The sequence below is a fragment of the Phodopus roborovskii genome, unplaced genomic scaffold (assembly GCF_943737965.1).
Source record: "Phodopus roborovskii unplaced genomic scaffold, PHOROB, whole genome shotgun sequence".
Lineage (NCBI taxonomy): Eukaryota > Metazoa > Chordata > Mammalia > Rodentia > Cricetidae > Phodopus > Phodopus roborovskii.
Genome location: NW_026126516.1, coordinates 12,810,475 through 12,826,558, shown reverse-complemented (window position 1 = coordinate 12,826,558; position 16,084 = coordinate 12,810,475). Strand labels below are relative to the sequence as shown.

The 16,084-nt window shown below is 51.9% G+C and overlaps 1 protein-coding gene across 7 annotated transcripts in view; it reads right to left on the bottom strand.

Moving 5' to 3' along the window:
- Window positions 1-16,084, bottom strand: part of Pacs2 (phosphofurin acidic cluster sorting protein 2) — a 55,033-nt gene that overhangs the window by 15,899 nt on the left and 23,050 nt on the right. For 5 of the 7 annotated variants that reach the window (XM_051196703.1, XM_051196697.1, XM_051196700.1 and 2 more), the window contains exons 2-9: window positions 12,413-12,500; window positions 11,221-11,310; window positions 9,317-9,442; window positions 6,999-7,161; window positions 6,406-6,479; window positions 5,968-6,048; window positions 4,647-4,706; window positions 346-503 (exon numbers count right to left, since the gene is read on the bottom strand). In XM_051196703.1, the coding sequence (XP_051052660.1) occupies window positions 346-503; window positions 4,647-4,706; window positions 5,968-6,048; window positions 6,406-6,479; window positions 6,999-7,161; window positions 9,317-9,442; window positions 11,221-11,310; window positions 12,413-12,500 (840 nt within the window). The remainder of the gene's footprint in view (window positions 1-345; window positions 504-4,646; window positions 4,707-5,967; window positions 6,049-6,405; window positions 6,480-6,998; window positions 7,162-9,316; window positions 9,443-11,220; window positions 11,311-12,412; window positions 12,501-16,084) is intronic. The other 2 variants (XM_051196698.1, XM_051196702.1) reach the window with 1 other exon arrangement.

Here is a 16,084-nt window from a genome sequence, read left to right as displayed (position 1 = left end):
GCCCTGCGAAAAGATGGCAGACTGAGAGCCCCAATGGGTCAGGAGCAGTTACGCCCTTCCACACCTACCTGCCTTTCTACAAAGGTATTCTTTTCCTCTGGCCATTGGGAGAAAGCTGCCTGACTCTATCCAACCACTGTAACCATGGACTCACCCCGTGTGTCCTCTCAGGATGTCCCTGTTGGTCTAGCCTATGGGAACCATCAAAACCCACAGTGCTCCAGGGTTAAACATGCATCACATGCAACCCAGATCATTCCAGAACAACACTGTCAGGCTGCTCAGGATTCCTACTGTGTAGGATCAAGTTTATTAGAAGTGACATTTCAACCTGGCATGGCTTACCTAAGCTTGGGTTTGGGGGTGCTAAGGACACTGTCATCGTCGTCCATATCAGGGCCACTGTCACTGGGGTTATCCACATCCAGAGTGTCATACAGAAGATCCAGGTCCTCCTCCACCTCAGGAACATGTTCTGCAGGGTCCTGCTCCGAATCTAAGACCTACAGCAATGCTAACATGTATGAGAGCCCCACAGGGCCTGTGCCACTGCTTAGCTAATAAGGGGGGGCAGGGCAAACAAACAGTGCCACAAAACACTTAATTGCCAAGACATCCTATTTTGTCTGCTTCCCCCCCCCACCCCCGCGCGCACGTGCATGTGTGTGTGTGTGTGTGTGCGTGTGCGTGTGTGTGTGTGTGTGCGCGTTTACAGGATAGAAGCTGATATCAAATATCTTCCTCTAAGCCAGGCTTAGTGACACATATCTTTGATCAGCACTTGGGAGTAAGAGGCAGGTGGAGCTCTGTGAGTTCAAGGCCAGCCTGGTCTACAGAGTGAGTTCCAGGACAGCCAGAGCTACACAGAGAAACCCTGTCTCAAAAAATAAAAACAAAACAAAGAGGAAATGCTAGTGAACAGAACTGAGGCTCCTGTCCTGCGCAGTAAGTGCTTTACTCGCTGAGCCGTGTTCCAGTCCGCTGCTCTAACTTAGGAGCTGGGATCCCTCACAAAGACCTCAGGTCACCTCAGGCGTGACTACCCGCTCTGTGTGGATAGACTGTGTGTCAGCACATAGTGTTCATACCTTGTGAAGCGCACAGGCAGTCAAACCTGGACAGCACCTGAGGCCCTATCATCAAACCCTCAGCCAAGGCTCTTCTCTCCCACAAAGTCCTCTTGGCCCAGTAGAGCCATGTTTCTGTTCTCCCAGGAAAACCCTGGTCAAGGATGGGCTCAGTCTAAAGGTATTTCCCATAAAGATGGTGTCAGAGTGTCTATCAAGAGAAACCTCTGGGTTTCATGTTGAAGGGCCTCGCATGAGGGTGGAGCTCTCATGAACATTAGTGACCACAGGAAAAGGGCTGGGGCGGTGGGTTCCTTCTGTCCACAATGTGAGGATGGACATGCAGACACACATACACACAGACAGACAGACACACATAGACACAGAATCCCCCACATAGACCCACACAGACCCACACCTCCCCCCACAGGTCCACACACACACACACACACACACACACACACACACACACACACACACACACACACCATCTTTGAAGAACACATCTTTCCCAGACTCTGAATCCACTGAGCCTTGATATTGGACTTCCAGCCCCCCAGAACCATGAGCAAGACATGCTGGCTGTTCCGTTACCTAGCCTAAAATGGCCAGCACAAGCAGAAGGCAGAAACCAGCACAGAGAATCAGGGAGCCACTGTGTGCAGTGTGCGGTGTGTGGTAGAACAGGGTACCAGTAAAAACAGAGCAGACCCAAAAAGAAACAATGTGGTTCTGGGAAACAGAGGAAAAGGCCATCTACAACAAAGCAGACAAAGCTTGGTAGATCTGCAGGGTCTGGATCCAGGTATTTTATGGAAGACAGAACTTATGACAAGACAAGGTATCTGGCCAAATAAACCTCCAATTCAGAGGGAGCCAAGTTACCTCTCTTGGCAGTTTATAATAAAATACCAGGGAGAAATCGGATAAAATCAAAAGAGCTGGAAAAGTCCCGGCCACAGCAGATTGTAGGCTGAAAGCAGGAGATGGAAGATGGCTCAGCAGTTTCTAGTGTGTACCGCTCTTACAGAGAGCCAGAGTTCCCTCTCAGCACCCAAGTCAGAGGAGCTCACAACCCTGTAACCCAGATCCAAAGATCCAATGCCCTTTTCTGTACCCAGTGGGCACCGTAGTGCCGTGCACAAACACCCATACAGATGTGCACACACACACAATTAAAAACATGGTGTTTTAAAAATTAAGTCTGAAGAGATCAATATGCACAAAGGGAGTGAGGAGCTACTTAACAGGATGATGGGAGGTGACCCAAAGACGCTTCCATGCCCAGGTCTTGAGGGCGCGTGCTGTTAAGCGGCTGCTCCTGAGGCGCAAAGCTGTGTCTTTTAGGGCCCACGTGTGGTCAGGCAGCAGGAATGGCCCCTCACACAGCACAGGAGGCCAATCTTGGCACTCTCAAAGTTTGCAGAAATATGGTCATTTTTAAATTGCTGTCACAGGATGTGCTGTCCCAGGCAGAGGCCTGAGATGGAAGCAGGGTACTGTCTAAAAAGACAGACTGCAGTAAGATACTGAGACGCCACACCCGTGGAGTGCTCTGGAGACCAAACTGCCGTCTCTGGTCACAGTGCCAGCCTGGGAGAGCCACAAGGCTCACAGCTGCTACCTTAGACACTAGGCTGCACCCAGTGACACTGTGGGGCACTTCCAGGTCCTAGAGCCCCAGCACTGAGCCTATGTGTCCCGAGAGCAGATCACTGAACCTTAAGATTCAATGTACGGGGAATAGGAACACGGTACAGCAGTTCACAGCACTGGCTGTCTTTGCAGAGGAAGAGAGTTCAGTTCCCAGCACCTCCAGGGTAGTTCACAACCATCTCTAACTCCAGTTCCAGGGGATCTGGTGCTCTCCTCTGACCTCTGGAGGCACCAGATATGCACACAGTGCACATATATACATACAGGCAAACACTCATACCTATTTAATAAATCAATCCTTTCTTTTCTTTTTTTAAGATTCAGTGTTTGAGGCAAGTGAGAGTAAGGGAATTTCTACCAAGTCTAAGGACCTGAGTTTGAACCCTGTGACTTACATGGTAGAATGAGAAAACAGACTCCAGAAAGTTGCCTTCTGACCTCTACACACACAGAGACACATACAGACACACACACACACACAAATGTTGCCCTGCTGAGTCCCCCTTTTCCCATCTAGAACAGAGTTACTGCCCTATGCGGATCTCATTGCAAGCACATAATCTGAGCTCACACCTGGACAAGCACTGATGTAGACAGTACTCAGACACCATAGTTTTTAAGAATTTGAGTTGATGCTAGAATGAATTAAGATTTTAAGGGCTGTTGGGTTAGAATGAATACCTTTTGTATGAGGGAAGAACATGGATTTTGGAGTCTAGGGGCAGAATGTTTCAATATGAATAGTTATGTCCTCTATATGTTTTTCTCTGTGTAGCCCTGGCTCTACTAGAACTTTCTCTGTAGACCCGGCTGGCCCTGACTCAGAGGTCTGCCTGCCTCTGCTTCCCAAGAGCTAGGATTAAAGGCGTGCACTACCACCTAGCTTCCCTAAAATTCTTATGTTGGAACCTAACCCTCAGTGTGATTCAGCGAGAGCAGGCCTGTGCAATAGTGCAGCCCCTGCGCTGTGTGAGGGTGTGGAGATGCAGTGCTGTCTATGAAGATTTAGCCTTCTCCAGACAGGAGTCTGCCAGCACCTTTGGCCTTTCAGTCTCCAACTATGAACAGTATTCTTTGGATGTACTTTAAAAAAAAAATATGTATATATGTGCAACTCACCTAGCATTTCCCTTTTTAATTATTACTTTACTTTATGTGTTGGGTGTTTTGTCTGTATGTCTGCATCACATGTGCGCCTGGCGCCTGGCCTGTCTCTCTATGAGGTGTAAGCTTCAAGATTTAGGGCCTAGAGGCTATTCCTGGAAAGGGGCTGGAGATGTTTCAGAGTGGATGCTGGCCCTGCAGAAGGCGCCATGGCTGAGAAGAGCCACCTTCGATGCCTGCACATGTGAAGAGGGGCAGCTGGTGCTGCAGCTGAACTGGGACCCTGCTGCTAACGGGCTGTGGCCCTTGCATACCCTGATGTAGAGGGTGGGGACACGCTCCGAGGCGCAAACAGCCCAGCGTCCCCTCTCTACTGTGGGCCTAGAATCTTGACTCTGTTTTCTTTTGATTATGAACAAACTCGATACCTAAGACTGAGGATTAGAGAAAACCGAAGATCTGTGGCATGCTGGCCACAGAACAAGCTGTGCATGGCAGGAGTTGGGACATGGAAACTCTCCGTACGTTTTCTATGAACCTGAAACTCCTCCCTCCAATAGTCTATAAGAACCAATGATTAGCCCTCTGCTGGTGTTCCTACAGGAGCACCATGACTTGGGAGTTCAAACCCCAGTGAGTGAGCCAGGCACTTCATTGGCCTCTCACAGCTGCCATCGAGGCTGGCAGTCAGAGGGCAATACCCCACACCCACGGATGGTAAGTGCAGAGCCAGCCCACACCTGAAGCTTTACCAGAGCACCCTGTACCCTGCACAATGCCAGGGCACTCCAGCGCTGGGCCATGACCTGGCCCACTCACCTCCTCTGACACCTTGAACCTGCGCAGCAGGGCCACCACCTTCTGTTTGAAGTTCTGCTGCTGTAAGACAAGAAGTACAAGAATCTCACATTAGGAATGACTGGGGCGGGGGGCTACATTCCCGGGACATAGCAAAGAATTGCACTGTGGCCTCTCAATAATGAAGGACAGGGGGGATGCAGCTCACATCTATGAGCATGTGAACTGGGTGTAAATACAGTCATGTGCATTTGAAAGCACAAACTGAGGCCAGACCCAGAAATACGGGTTGGGGGGTGGGGACCGTCTGATAGTCCACACCCACTGAGGGCCAACCAGGGAAGAGTACAGAGTGGTTCTGTAGTTCTAGAAGCTTCTGCAGCTCTCCAGGCTCTCAGCACCTTCCCACAGCTCCACCTCCCACAGGGCAGCCCTGCCTCATCTTCTCAAGGGCACTGCACTACCATCCTGAGGGAGTCACTCAGGACAGCACAGGGCAGGCAAACCAATGCAGCCTGTACCGATGAGTTCAGTGAAGCTGCTGAACGGTTGGCTGCAGGGCCTCTGCTGCAGACACTGACCAGCAGGAACATTCAGCCACCCTTACAGAGCGACCCTAAACGTACGTGTGTGTGCGCGCGTGCACGTGTGTGCGCGCGCTTCCTGCACGGTCCCTCAGGCTGGCCCCTGTGTATCTAATTCTGTGCCGTGGTCACTGTCTGCCTACAACCTCTTTCTCACATCTGTCAAAGGCTAACAGTGCTATCCCTGGTCAGTACTGGCAAGGGGCTAACCATACTGGCCAGTCCTGCAGCCCAGTGCTGGGCCCTAAGGGGCTCTGGGACCTCTGAGGGTCACTGTGCAGGCTAAGAACGGGCTGGAGTCTACCCCATGTTTCTTTCCTCCTGTGGAAAGGTCTAACAGTCAAGTCTCTGTGCTGGCAGACCACACCCCTCCCCCAAAAGGAACAGGTCCTACACATGGTGAGTTTTAGTATTGTGGTGATGGGAAAGCCGCACCCTCAATGGTCTGTGGGCCTGTGGCAGCTGTCCTAGCCTTGCTCCAGACCCCCAAGGCTCCATGACCATATAAAGTTGGAGTGGGACATGAGAGAAAGGCAGCCAGAAGACAACTCTGGCTTTCTGACTAACAACAGCCAGGTGCAATTCTGGCCGGAGGACAAGTGGGAATTCTAAGAATCTTTTGGGCCATATGTCATGTGAGGCTAAAGTTCTCAGGAGAGGCTGTCTGCTCTCTTGCCCACAGCCTCCAGTGAGCCTCCCAGCCATGGCCCGCCCTCCTCGCCCCCCCCCCAGTGTTAGTAAAACTAGTTTCCACCGACCCTGGTCATGGACGTCGTTCTTACTATCGAGCGCCGCTGCTTCTTGGGTTTTCCCACATCAAAGTCATCCTCATCAAGATCCTGTGTAGACAAACATTCCAAGTGCCTGGTGCTCAGCCCCACTCAGTCCCCAGCAGTGCACAGGGCCCGAGGCCACAGCCCACCCCACCTCACACAGCAGACCCCTCTACCCATCCATAGCAGTGTGCGGGCCATCGTTTGGTAGTCAGCTGCTAACACTCAAGCCCAGGAGGGCTGCCTACTGGCATGTTCTAGCCCCAGGGAGGAAGCAACCAGGCATGACACATCAGTTTTCTGCCCTCCCCATCCCATGTGGCACCTGAGACCCGTAGAGCCATGGGCTAGCACAGGTCCCAAGCCTCTTCTCTATAGGGGGAGCTGCCAGGTGCCCCTCCCATCCCAGGCTCAAACTGTTACCTGCCCCTGGACAGCATCGTCGCTGGCTTCTTGCTCAGAGGAAAAGCTCTCATACTCCTCCTCAGAGTAGTTATCTGTGGAGTGAGCACACAGAAGGAAGAGGGCCTTTAGATTCCACCTGATGCCATGGCAATGAGTTGGCAACAGAAGGTCCCCTGAGAGCAGAGGGGAGCTGTAAGGAGGCGGCCCCAGGGAAACCAGGCGGGGAGCTGAAACGCTGTGGCCCTGAGTGCTGACGCCTAAGCGCAGCAGGCCGCATGGCCAGGGGTTGATGGGGCAAGAGACCAGGGGAAATGCAGTACCCAGTTGTGAAGGCAGCAGCAGACGACAGCCGTGGAGCACCTGTCCCCCATCCGACCCAGGACACCCAGAAAGCGGGTACTTACTACATGATAGAACCCATGACACCTACAGATTGTACACAGAGCTTATGACAACTTCAAAAGCAGACACGACTTTCTCCAAAAGTTTCTAACTAGACAGAAATGTAACAGACACATCACACATCCCCTGCCTTCTCCAACCCTACTGGGACAGCCCTCCTACACACGTGGGCAGGCCAGGGCAGAGCAAGAAGGCAGTGAGTGACTCACCTGTGGACTTGGCCTTGGGGCCAGCCTGCATTGCACTATCCTCATGGTCAATGGGCTGGCTGGACAGGGAGACGATCCAGATCTCAGCCACCTTGACAGAGGCCTCTTTGATGCTGCTGCAGAGGTTCAGCACCTGGCCACCCTCGGAGGGGTGCTGCATCACCTGGGGGACATGGTTCCAACATCAGGAGGGCTACCACCCCCGACAGTGCCAACATCCAGGACCAGTGCACACCTAGAAGGCTGAGCAGGAAACCAGAGGAAGCCCAGGGACCAGGGAGACGGCCTGAGTGGGGAGATCCCTGCCAGGCTTGGTGTTTCTCTGACTACAAGCAGACAGAGGAGTGTATCTAAGGACTGCCCAATTCTGGCACCCTGCTGCCCCTTGGAAGTCACTCAAATAGTTCTTGGACCCCGCCCACCTCTACCTACTGTTCCAACTTGGGAGCCTCAGTAGCAGCCACAGTGTGTGACTAGGGGTCACCCAACCTTGGGAAACCAAATGTCTAAAGACTCATGAGTATAGAAGCCAAGGAGGAAATGCTACCAACATGGAGCAAGGCTGCAATGGCATAAGCAGCCCACCAGGCCTGGCTCATGGGAATGCCAAGACCCTGGCTAGCTAACTGTTGTAACAAACTCAGCAAGCTAGCCAGGGCAGCAGGAGCCAATGCTGACCTAGATATCGTCCTGGTCCTGATACTGCTTCAAAAGCAGGCGCACGTGGCAGACCTGTCCCTGACGGGTCATTGGTCAGACCCAAATGTAAATCTTGTATAGGTTAAAAAAAAAAAAAAAAAAAAAAAAAACAGTGGCACCTGAAGCCAGGAAGATGTGTCAGTGAGTAAAGGCATTGCTGCCATACAATGACCAGCGTTCAATCTCTGAAGGAGGAAATCTAGTGCCCTCTGAGGATCTACACCCATCACACATGCATACTAACATTTAATACATTTGATTTAGGATGACAACTCTAAGCAGTGAAGAAAATAAATTTTAAAGTCACTCACATTTAATTTTTAATTTTTACCAACACTAAAGAAACCAGGAAGTCGGGCCAGCATCTCCATGCCAAATCCTGGGACTTCATGTGCCAAGTGCACTTAGGACACATGGAGGAAAACCTCTGCTACCTGACTCTACAGGTGCGTGTGCATGTGTGTGCGCGCGTGTGTGAGAGAGTGTGTGTGCGTGTGTGTATGTGTGTGTAAGGTGGAGTCTCTTTGCCCAGAAAGCCTGCTCTCTGGCCCCCTCTACTGGGAGGACAGAGAAGAAAACAAAAAGAACTTTGCCACAGGCAGGCTATATGCCTACCTTGAGCACAGCAGCCTTCTGCCCCTGGGAAACCCTGAGAAAGGCAGACGCATACTCAGTCCCAGCTGCTTCACCTACAAGTGCCAGGCAGGGCCCAGGCAGGTGGGCACAGACAAGGCTTGGCACGGGCTTGCTGGTGCCTACCTCAATCCTGCCCTGCTGCCAGCCCTTTCTCACGTTCCCCCTAGTTTCCCTGGCTACTGTGGGCTTCGGAGAACACTTGGGCTGGTGGGGGCTGGCTAGGTGTGATCTGAGTAGCAAGCAGCAGTTTCCACTTCAGCGCCTCTGTAGCTCAGAGCAACCCTCTGGCTCACCAGGAGCTGGGGACACTGAGTTACCACAACAAAGGGCTGAAGTCAAGTCAGCCTGGGGCAGCCGCCTCCTCTCAACTCCCCACAGCCTCCTTCATTTCCAGGGTTAAGAGAGCTGGAGAGGGTAAAATGGAGGAGGGTAGTAGGGGAGGGTGGGAAGTGGGCTCTGGGGAACCACAGCTACTGAGAGCCTTAGGGACACGGGAGGCATGCGGTTTTAAAACCGTAGGTGCTACAGCAGGCGTGTACCTTTGGGATGGTCACTCCAGCACGACCTCGGAAGCTGGAGGGAAAGCCATAGACCACGAAAGCAAGGAAGTTCCAAGAGACAGGGTGTAGCAGGACTGGGTGCTTAGGCCAGAGCAGAGGAGGAAGCAGATGGGGGACCCAATGCACAAGTGGCTGCGCTGCGAAGGTTCTGGGCAGCCCAGAAGCCTTAGGTACTTTAGGTTGGGGACAGTGCCACAACCTGGCTTGCAGCCATCTTCCCACTTCAGGCGGCCACCAACACACCCGCAATTTCCCCAGACACTGAGTGGAACTCCAGAAGAGGAAAGCTCTACGGTCCAGGGACAAAGTGGCCAATGCTGAGCCCAGCCTTGTGGGTTCTCTGGTGCCTGGGAGAACGGTCTATCAGACACACAACAGGTATCGTTCAGGGTTCTGAAGCACTGGAACCAGACCAGAACCTACCTCGGCCATGTTGATGGAACCCGCAGCCAGCGTTTTATAGCCCAGGATTGTTCGGTTCTTGTACCGCTTTCTGCGCTGAAGCATGATCTGGAGCTTGTTGCCTTCTCTCTTCAGGAAATGGGGGTACTAGAGACAAGTACCCTTGTTGAGGCTGGGTGCCACATAGCACACTAACCACGCAATCAGCAAGGCCCCCGAGGAGCACTGCTAGGGCCTGCCAGCCCCACAGTCCTCACTGCCCTGCGTCACTGCACCCTCGGGGTCCTCTTTCACTGGACTGCTGGAACATATCTGCTGAGCTTTGGGGATGGGTTCACGTGTTTAGGGGCATCTGAAGAAAGCAGGGCAGCTTCTCAGTACATAATCCCCAACATGGCCGAAGTCTCTAGTAGTCTCCCATATGTGGGAGTAGCTAGGTGCCCTCTGTGGGTGACCCTATGCACTCCTTGGCTAAGCAAGCTACCAAGCAACAGTCCCATCTGCTGTCGGTTGCCCACGCCTAGGACCTGCACTTGTGCCGGGGCTTCACTCAGTGAAATCAGTTCCCATTGGATTCTCAGCGCTCACAACCAGAGCCTGTGTTAAGTTCTGGACTTGGGATTAAAACCTAGTGTGCAAGCAGGCTGGTCATCCATACACATTTCTCAGAAGACATGGGGGGAGGGTGCGAGGTACTTGACACAGGTGTGTTTGGTAAATTACACTTCAGTCAACTGGATTCTCTGCAGCAGTGCACAAACCCAGAAGCAGATGATCTGGGTGGGCAGTCTACATTCTCCAAAGGGCACTCAAAGGACTCTGATCTTAATACACCCTGGCCTGACCGTGTATTTGATCCTTGTAAAGCTCAATACTGCCACCTGGAAGGATTTTGAATTGCCTAGGAGACAGGCCCTGGGGTATTCCAGGTATAACCAGGAGGGAGTCCCTAGGTTAGGTTAACTGAGGTGGAAAGAAAGAGCCATCCTAATGTAGGTAGTTCTGCGGGGCCTAGGCTGGAGGAAGCGGCTGAGCAGGAGCCATCACTGTTCGCTGCTTCCTGACTGCAGAGGCAACACGACCAGCTGCCTCACGCTCCTGCAACCCGGACCATGACCAACTGCACCTCAAACTGTGAGCCAATAGAAATATCTTACTACACTCCCTTAAGTTGGCTTCTTACCAGGTGTTTTGTAGTCACAGCCATGAATCAGCTAACACAGACCTCATTATTCCATTTTCTTTATTATGAGAGAGGGGTTAGAATAAATCAAAAAGAGTTTCTAATTGTTGAAGAATAAACCTTTGCCAGGTGTTGACGGCACATGCCTTTGATCTCAGCACTCAGGAGGCAGAGGCAGGTGGATCTCAGTGAGTTCCAGACCAGCCTGGGCTGCTACAAAGAGAAATACTGTCTTTAAAAAAGTAAAGAAAGAAAAGAGAAAGAGAGAAGGAGAGAGAGAGAGAAAGAGAGAAGGAGAGAGAGAGAGAAAGAGAGAGGAGAGAGAGAAGGGAGAGAGAGAGAAGGGAGAGAGAGAAGGGAGAGAGAGAGAGAAGGGAGAGAGAGAGAGAGAGAAGGAAGGGAGAGAGAGAGAGAGAGAAAGAGAAGGGAGAATCTTGATCAAGAGAAGATCAAAGCAAGAAAGAACAGCTGGAAGAACAGCTGGTTCTGTCAAGGGCTTGAACAACATCCAGCCCTGACAAGGGTGCGTCCATCTCTCAGGAAACTGATGAGGAAGTGTGTCCCTCACCCCAAGGAGTTCACCAGGGCATACCTATCACTCAGGGCATTGCACAGGGAGTGAGTCCATCACCTCCACAGCACTGAACAGAGTGTGCCCATTGCCCTGGGCACCAAGGAGGAAACGTTCATTATCCAAAGCACTGACTAGGGAGAGTCCTCACTACCCAGGTGTCAGACTCACCTGGAGAGAGAAGGTCAGAGCCAGGTCAGTTTCCACCTGTCCACTGGGGGGCAGCACAATCTCATGCGACCTCAGGACGCGTTTGGAACCCTGCAAGGAAACACAGCCGAGAACCAGCTAAGAACACCCTCACACCAGCACCTGAACTATCACCACAAAGGCTTCATGGGGGGCAGGGAGCAAAAATATTTGTCAGGACCCTTACAACTTGATTCTTGCTGGGTTCTGCCCAGGAAATGGAAGGGAAAAACCAAGAACAGCTCCTTGGAAAGGCACGGGAAGCTCAGCACAGGCCACCGATGTCCTAAGGACAGTCAATGCACAGCCACAGGCCACTTAAAACCCAGAAACTACCACAGGGACAGGAAGAGCAGGAGATGTTTAACACAGATTCAAAGCCAAGAACCCACCAAGCCTCTCGGGAGGGGTGGCCTCCCACACTGACCATAAGCAGAAGCCAGGGCCTCTCTGGACTCCAAGCACACGTCTCAGGGGAAAATGGGAGGGTCCTGCATGGATGGGAGGGTTCTGTGTGGCAGAGGAGACCCTGAATGACAGATGAAAGTCTTGCCCAGGGCCAAGGCTCAGCACAACTCTTACAGCAGGTCTGGGATGTGTCCAATGGGTGGGGTCAAGCATGGGCTACTTCACCAGGACCCAGGTACTCCCTGCTCAGGGGTCAGGGGTCAGAAGCACACAGTTGTGCCCTTATCCAGGCACATACAGGCCTGGTCTGAGGTTGCATGACAGCTGTCCTGCATAAGCCACACACCTGTGAAGGGTGATCAGAGAGGGCCGCCAGGAGCTGCATCTGAGAAGCCAGGAGTCAAAATCCACATCCTGTCCCCTGAGAGTGGACATGGAACCTGGCAATCCTCAACATAGCAAAGGCAGCCAAAGGGCTAATGGCCAGAGCTGCTCTCCCCAAGAGGTGGGATCCAAGCCCATCCAGTCACAGGCTCCTCAAGGAACCTATGAGGAGTGGACAGAACACTTGGGTAGGTTCTAGTCCAGAAAGCCCACGCCCTGCTTCCTCTTCTGTTCCTGTTAACACCTGTCGCCCTGGGAGAGGCATAAAAGAAAGCTCTGGGTGTGCAGCTCAGTGTAGGGTAGGGGTCTCTGAGAATAGTTCCGGAACCACGTGGGAATGAGGCAGGCCACACTTGTGCACGGGTGTGCAGTGGGGGCTTACCTGCATCTTGACAGCAATCACCACAGACAGGAGCTCCTTCTCCAGCTCCCGAAGCACTGCAAGTTTCTTCAGGGTCAAGCTACACAACCTGCAAGACACAGGGCTCAGCCTTGTAGCATGCTTCCTATTACATTGCCCAGTTTCCCAGAAAACTGCAGGTCTGGCCTGGCCCTGTTTCAGCTGCCTTTGCACATCTCTGTGAGGGGCACCACCAGGAGGGCTGGATGGAAAGGCCAGAGAAAAGGCACCTGAATGGCAAGCGCGCGCGTGTGTGGCTGAAGAACACCGAGAGCTCCAAAGGCCAGAGCTCTGGCACCAACAGCACAGCTCTTAGCCATGGGACCACAGCCTCCCATCCCAGGTCTGGCTGCCCACCCCACGCTGTCACCTCCATGAGGCAGGCATGAATTCACCTCAACCCTGCTCTAAGGCCTTTGAGCTGCATGGAGACAGGCGCTGCCTGCTCGGGGCAGTCTGTTGACATGCCCAGGATCCAGAGCAGCTGTACAAACATTTGCCAAACTATAAGCACATGGCCTCTGGGTTGGCTTCTGCAGAACTCTCCATGCCTGCCTGCTTCCCAAGTCATCTGTGGAGCCATCTGTGCCACCTACACCTGTGCACACACTCCGACACACTACACACATACATGAGCCCCTGGAACAAACTCTTGAAGGCTGTGGGAATGCACACCTGCTTTGGCAGACTTTCCACAACCACCTGTAAATAAATACTGATCACTTTACTACCCAAATCCTGCTCTATGACACTTGCTCAACAGGACAGCATAGTAAACGTGCAGCTGTCTAAATTAAAATGGCATTGGTGACACGTGTGTGCATGCCTTTAATCCCAGCACCTGGGAGGCAGAGGCAGGCAGAGCTCTAGAGTCTAGCCTGATTCACACAGTAAGCTCCAGACACAGAGAGACCCTGTCTCAAACAAACTAACAGTGCCGGTTATGCATCCCTGCTTCACATTCAAGACAGACAAGTCCTCAGAAGTCAAAGCTGGGTCTCAAACGGCAGGTCTCTGCTTCCACATGAGCTACCACGGGTTCTCAACAAGACAATGAAGGTCAGGAGGGCAGCCCTGCTCTCACAGGAGGGCAGCATGCTTCTGTCCTGGTGCCTGAGAACCGTGCGGGGGTGGGGGGTGGGGGGAGCAGTCCCTCAAATGCCCTTCCTACCCTGGCCCAGGAGACGTCACCCGAAGTGTCCACCACTTCCATGGACATGTGGGATGAAAATATTACATAGAAGGAGACTTCTCCACTTAAGAACTAACCCTCTCCATCTTCTACTCTGTTTAAGATGGGGACTCCACGTTTTTCTGAGTTTAAGATGGGGACCCCACTGGTCCTCACTGACAGGTTGACACATGTTTGAGTCGTGGCACTGCACTATGTTTAGAGAAGAGAAGGGACAGGCAAGGGACTCCCTCACAGGAGGTGCCCTTGCTCAACAACAGGAGCTGCAGGCTGGAGGCAAAAGCGAGCATCCCAGACAGTCTGATGCCAGGAAGCCATGAGAGCCCGGCAGGACAGAGAAGCTCAGCCACAGGTGGGTGGAGTGTATTTCAACACCTCCTGTCACCAGACAGACCTACACTAAAGAGCAGCTCCTAAAGGGCCGCCAAGGCCACCAACTGGGTGTGCATGCAGCTCTGGGAACCCACAGGACTTCATCCCACTATGTGGGACACAGCTACCATAGAACTGAAAACTTACAAGTATCTCTTTCTGGAATTTTCTATGTAATATTTTCATCCCACAGTAGGACTTGGAAAGGTAAGCTATGGGAAACGAAACTGCAGTTGAGAGGTGGCTACTCTGACAAGGCAACCGGAAAGCACACGGTCACCTGGGAAATGGACCTGTGGAAACGGTCTCTCAAGAGAAACCGGAAAGTGTCAGGCATGGAATAAAAATGAAGACGGCATGTCAGAATTTGAGTGAGTATTGGTGTTCCTACTGGAAGAAAGATTTCCACTGAACAAGCTAAGCTGCATTTAAAAAAAGAAAAAAAATGAAGAACCAGGAGAGAGACACAGAGGAGAGAGAATATATATATATATATGAACACCAAGGAAGGAAACAATAAAGATAAAATCAGAAATAACTTGAAAATAGAGAAAATAAAAACTAGATGTTACTCCTTTGTGAAGACTAAAAGAATTCATTAAAACCTCCAGCCAAACAAAGATTAAAAAGACAACAGAATATTCTCTTTATCAGGAGTTAAAGAGCACTAGAGACCTCAGACACCCAAGCTACAGCAGACAAAACAAAACAACTCCTACTGCCCCGACCTCCAAAGCTCACCGAGAGAAACTGGTGACAGCCCACAACTGCCTACTGGAAACGTCAACGAAGCACAAATGCTCTGGAGAAGAAACCTCTGGCAAATTCAGAGGCGAGGACCAGGGTTCCATCCCCAGCACAGGAGATACAAGCGGAAGACAGAGGGAAGCTAACAACTCTACATACCATCTTCCAGAAAACACAAGAGGAAGGGATGCCTCAACTCAGGAGAGCAGCATTGCCATTCTATCAACAGGGGCAAAAGCAGAACAAAGAAACAACCCTGCAGAAGCTGGGTGTGGCCGCTGGCACTCACCCACCCACAGTCCCAGCACTCAGGAGTCTGACATAGGATGACCTGAGCGAGCCTGAGCTACACAGTCAGACCTTGTTGGGAAAAGACACAGGGTGAGGAGCAGGAGAGGAGAAGGGACTAGGGAAAGCATACTACCGACTGGCGTCCATCGTGCACACAGATGCACACTCTTCCACAGGCTTTTTGCAAGCTACATCTAGCAAGACATAAAAATTCTCATTATTATACTCTGCCAAGTGGGGTCTGTTCTAGGAATAAAATGCTGGCTCAGCATTTGAAAATATTTTTTTTCCTTTTTTTATTTAAATCTGAAACAATCCCAGTTCCCTCACTCTTGAAAATAATTTTAATTTACCATTTCAGCAAACTAGATAAGAGGGGGAAACAACAAAACAAAAAACCGGCATGTGCCCTCAGTCAAAGTGCTGTGGTGTGCTGCCGTTTACTCGAGGGGCCATGCAGTAAGGCGGTGCCGGCCTGTGCCTCCACTGGGTGGGAGAATGTTTGGGAGGATGCACTGGAAGGCTCGCCCTTCCTGGTCTGCTTTGGTCTATCTGGTGAACAGCTTTCCCGCACCCTTGCTGCGGGGTGTCACTTCACCTCTGACGTCAGAGCAGCCTCTGCCGTGGAGCTCTCTAAGTTGGTTCCTTGGATGTTTGCTATCACGCCAGAAGTCAACTGACACAGAAAGCTGGCACCAGGCGGGGTTGCTGTGGCAACAACTGAGGCTGTGGGGAGCCTCTTGGACTGTGCAGCGGGAGTGTGGCGGTTTGCAGGAGCACGCTGGAGAAACTGCAGCGGACTGAGCAATTCTGACATTCACACTGAACACTCCCAGCAGCAAGGACACAGGCTCAGAAAAGTAAAGCCACCACTCTTCACAGACACCGGGATTGTGGACAGAGAAGTCTAAGGAATGCAGCAAGAGTCAAGACATCCTAGGACCACAGCAGACCAGGCTGCCTCTAAAAAGCAACCAGGAACCACATGCTGCTCCTGCTAGACAACTGGAAGTCAAGTGTTCAAAAACATTCACTCACACTACTTCCAAACA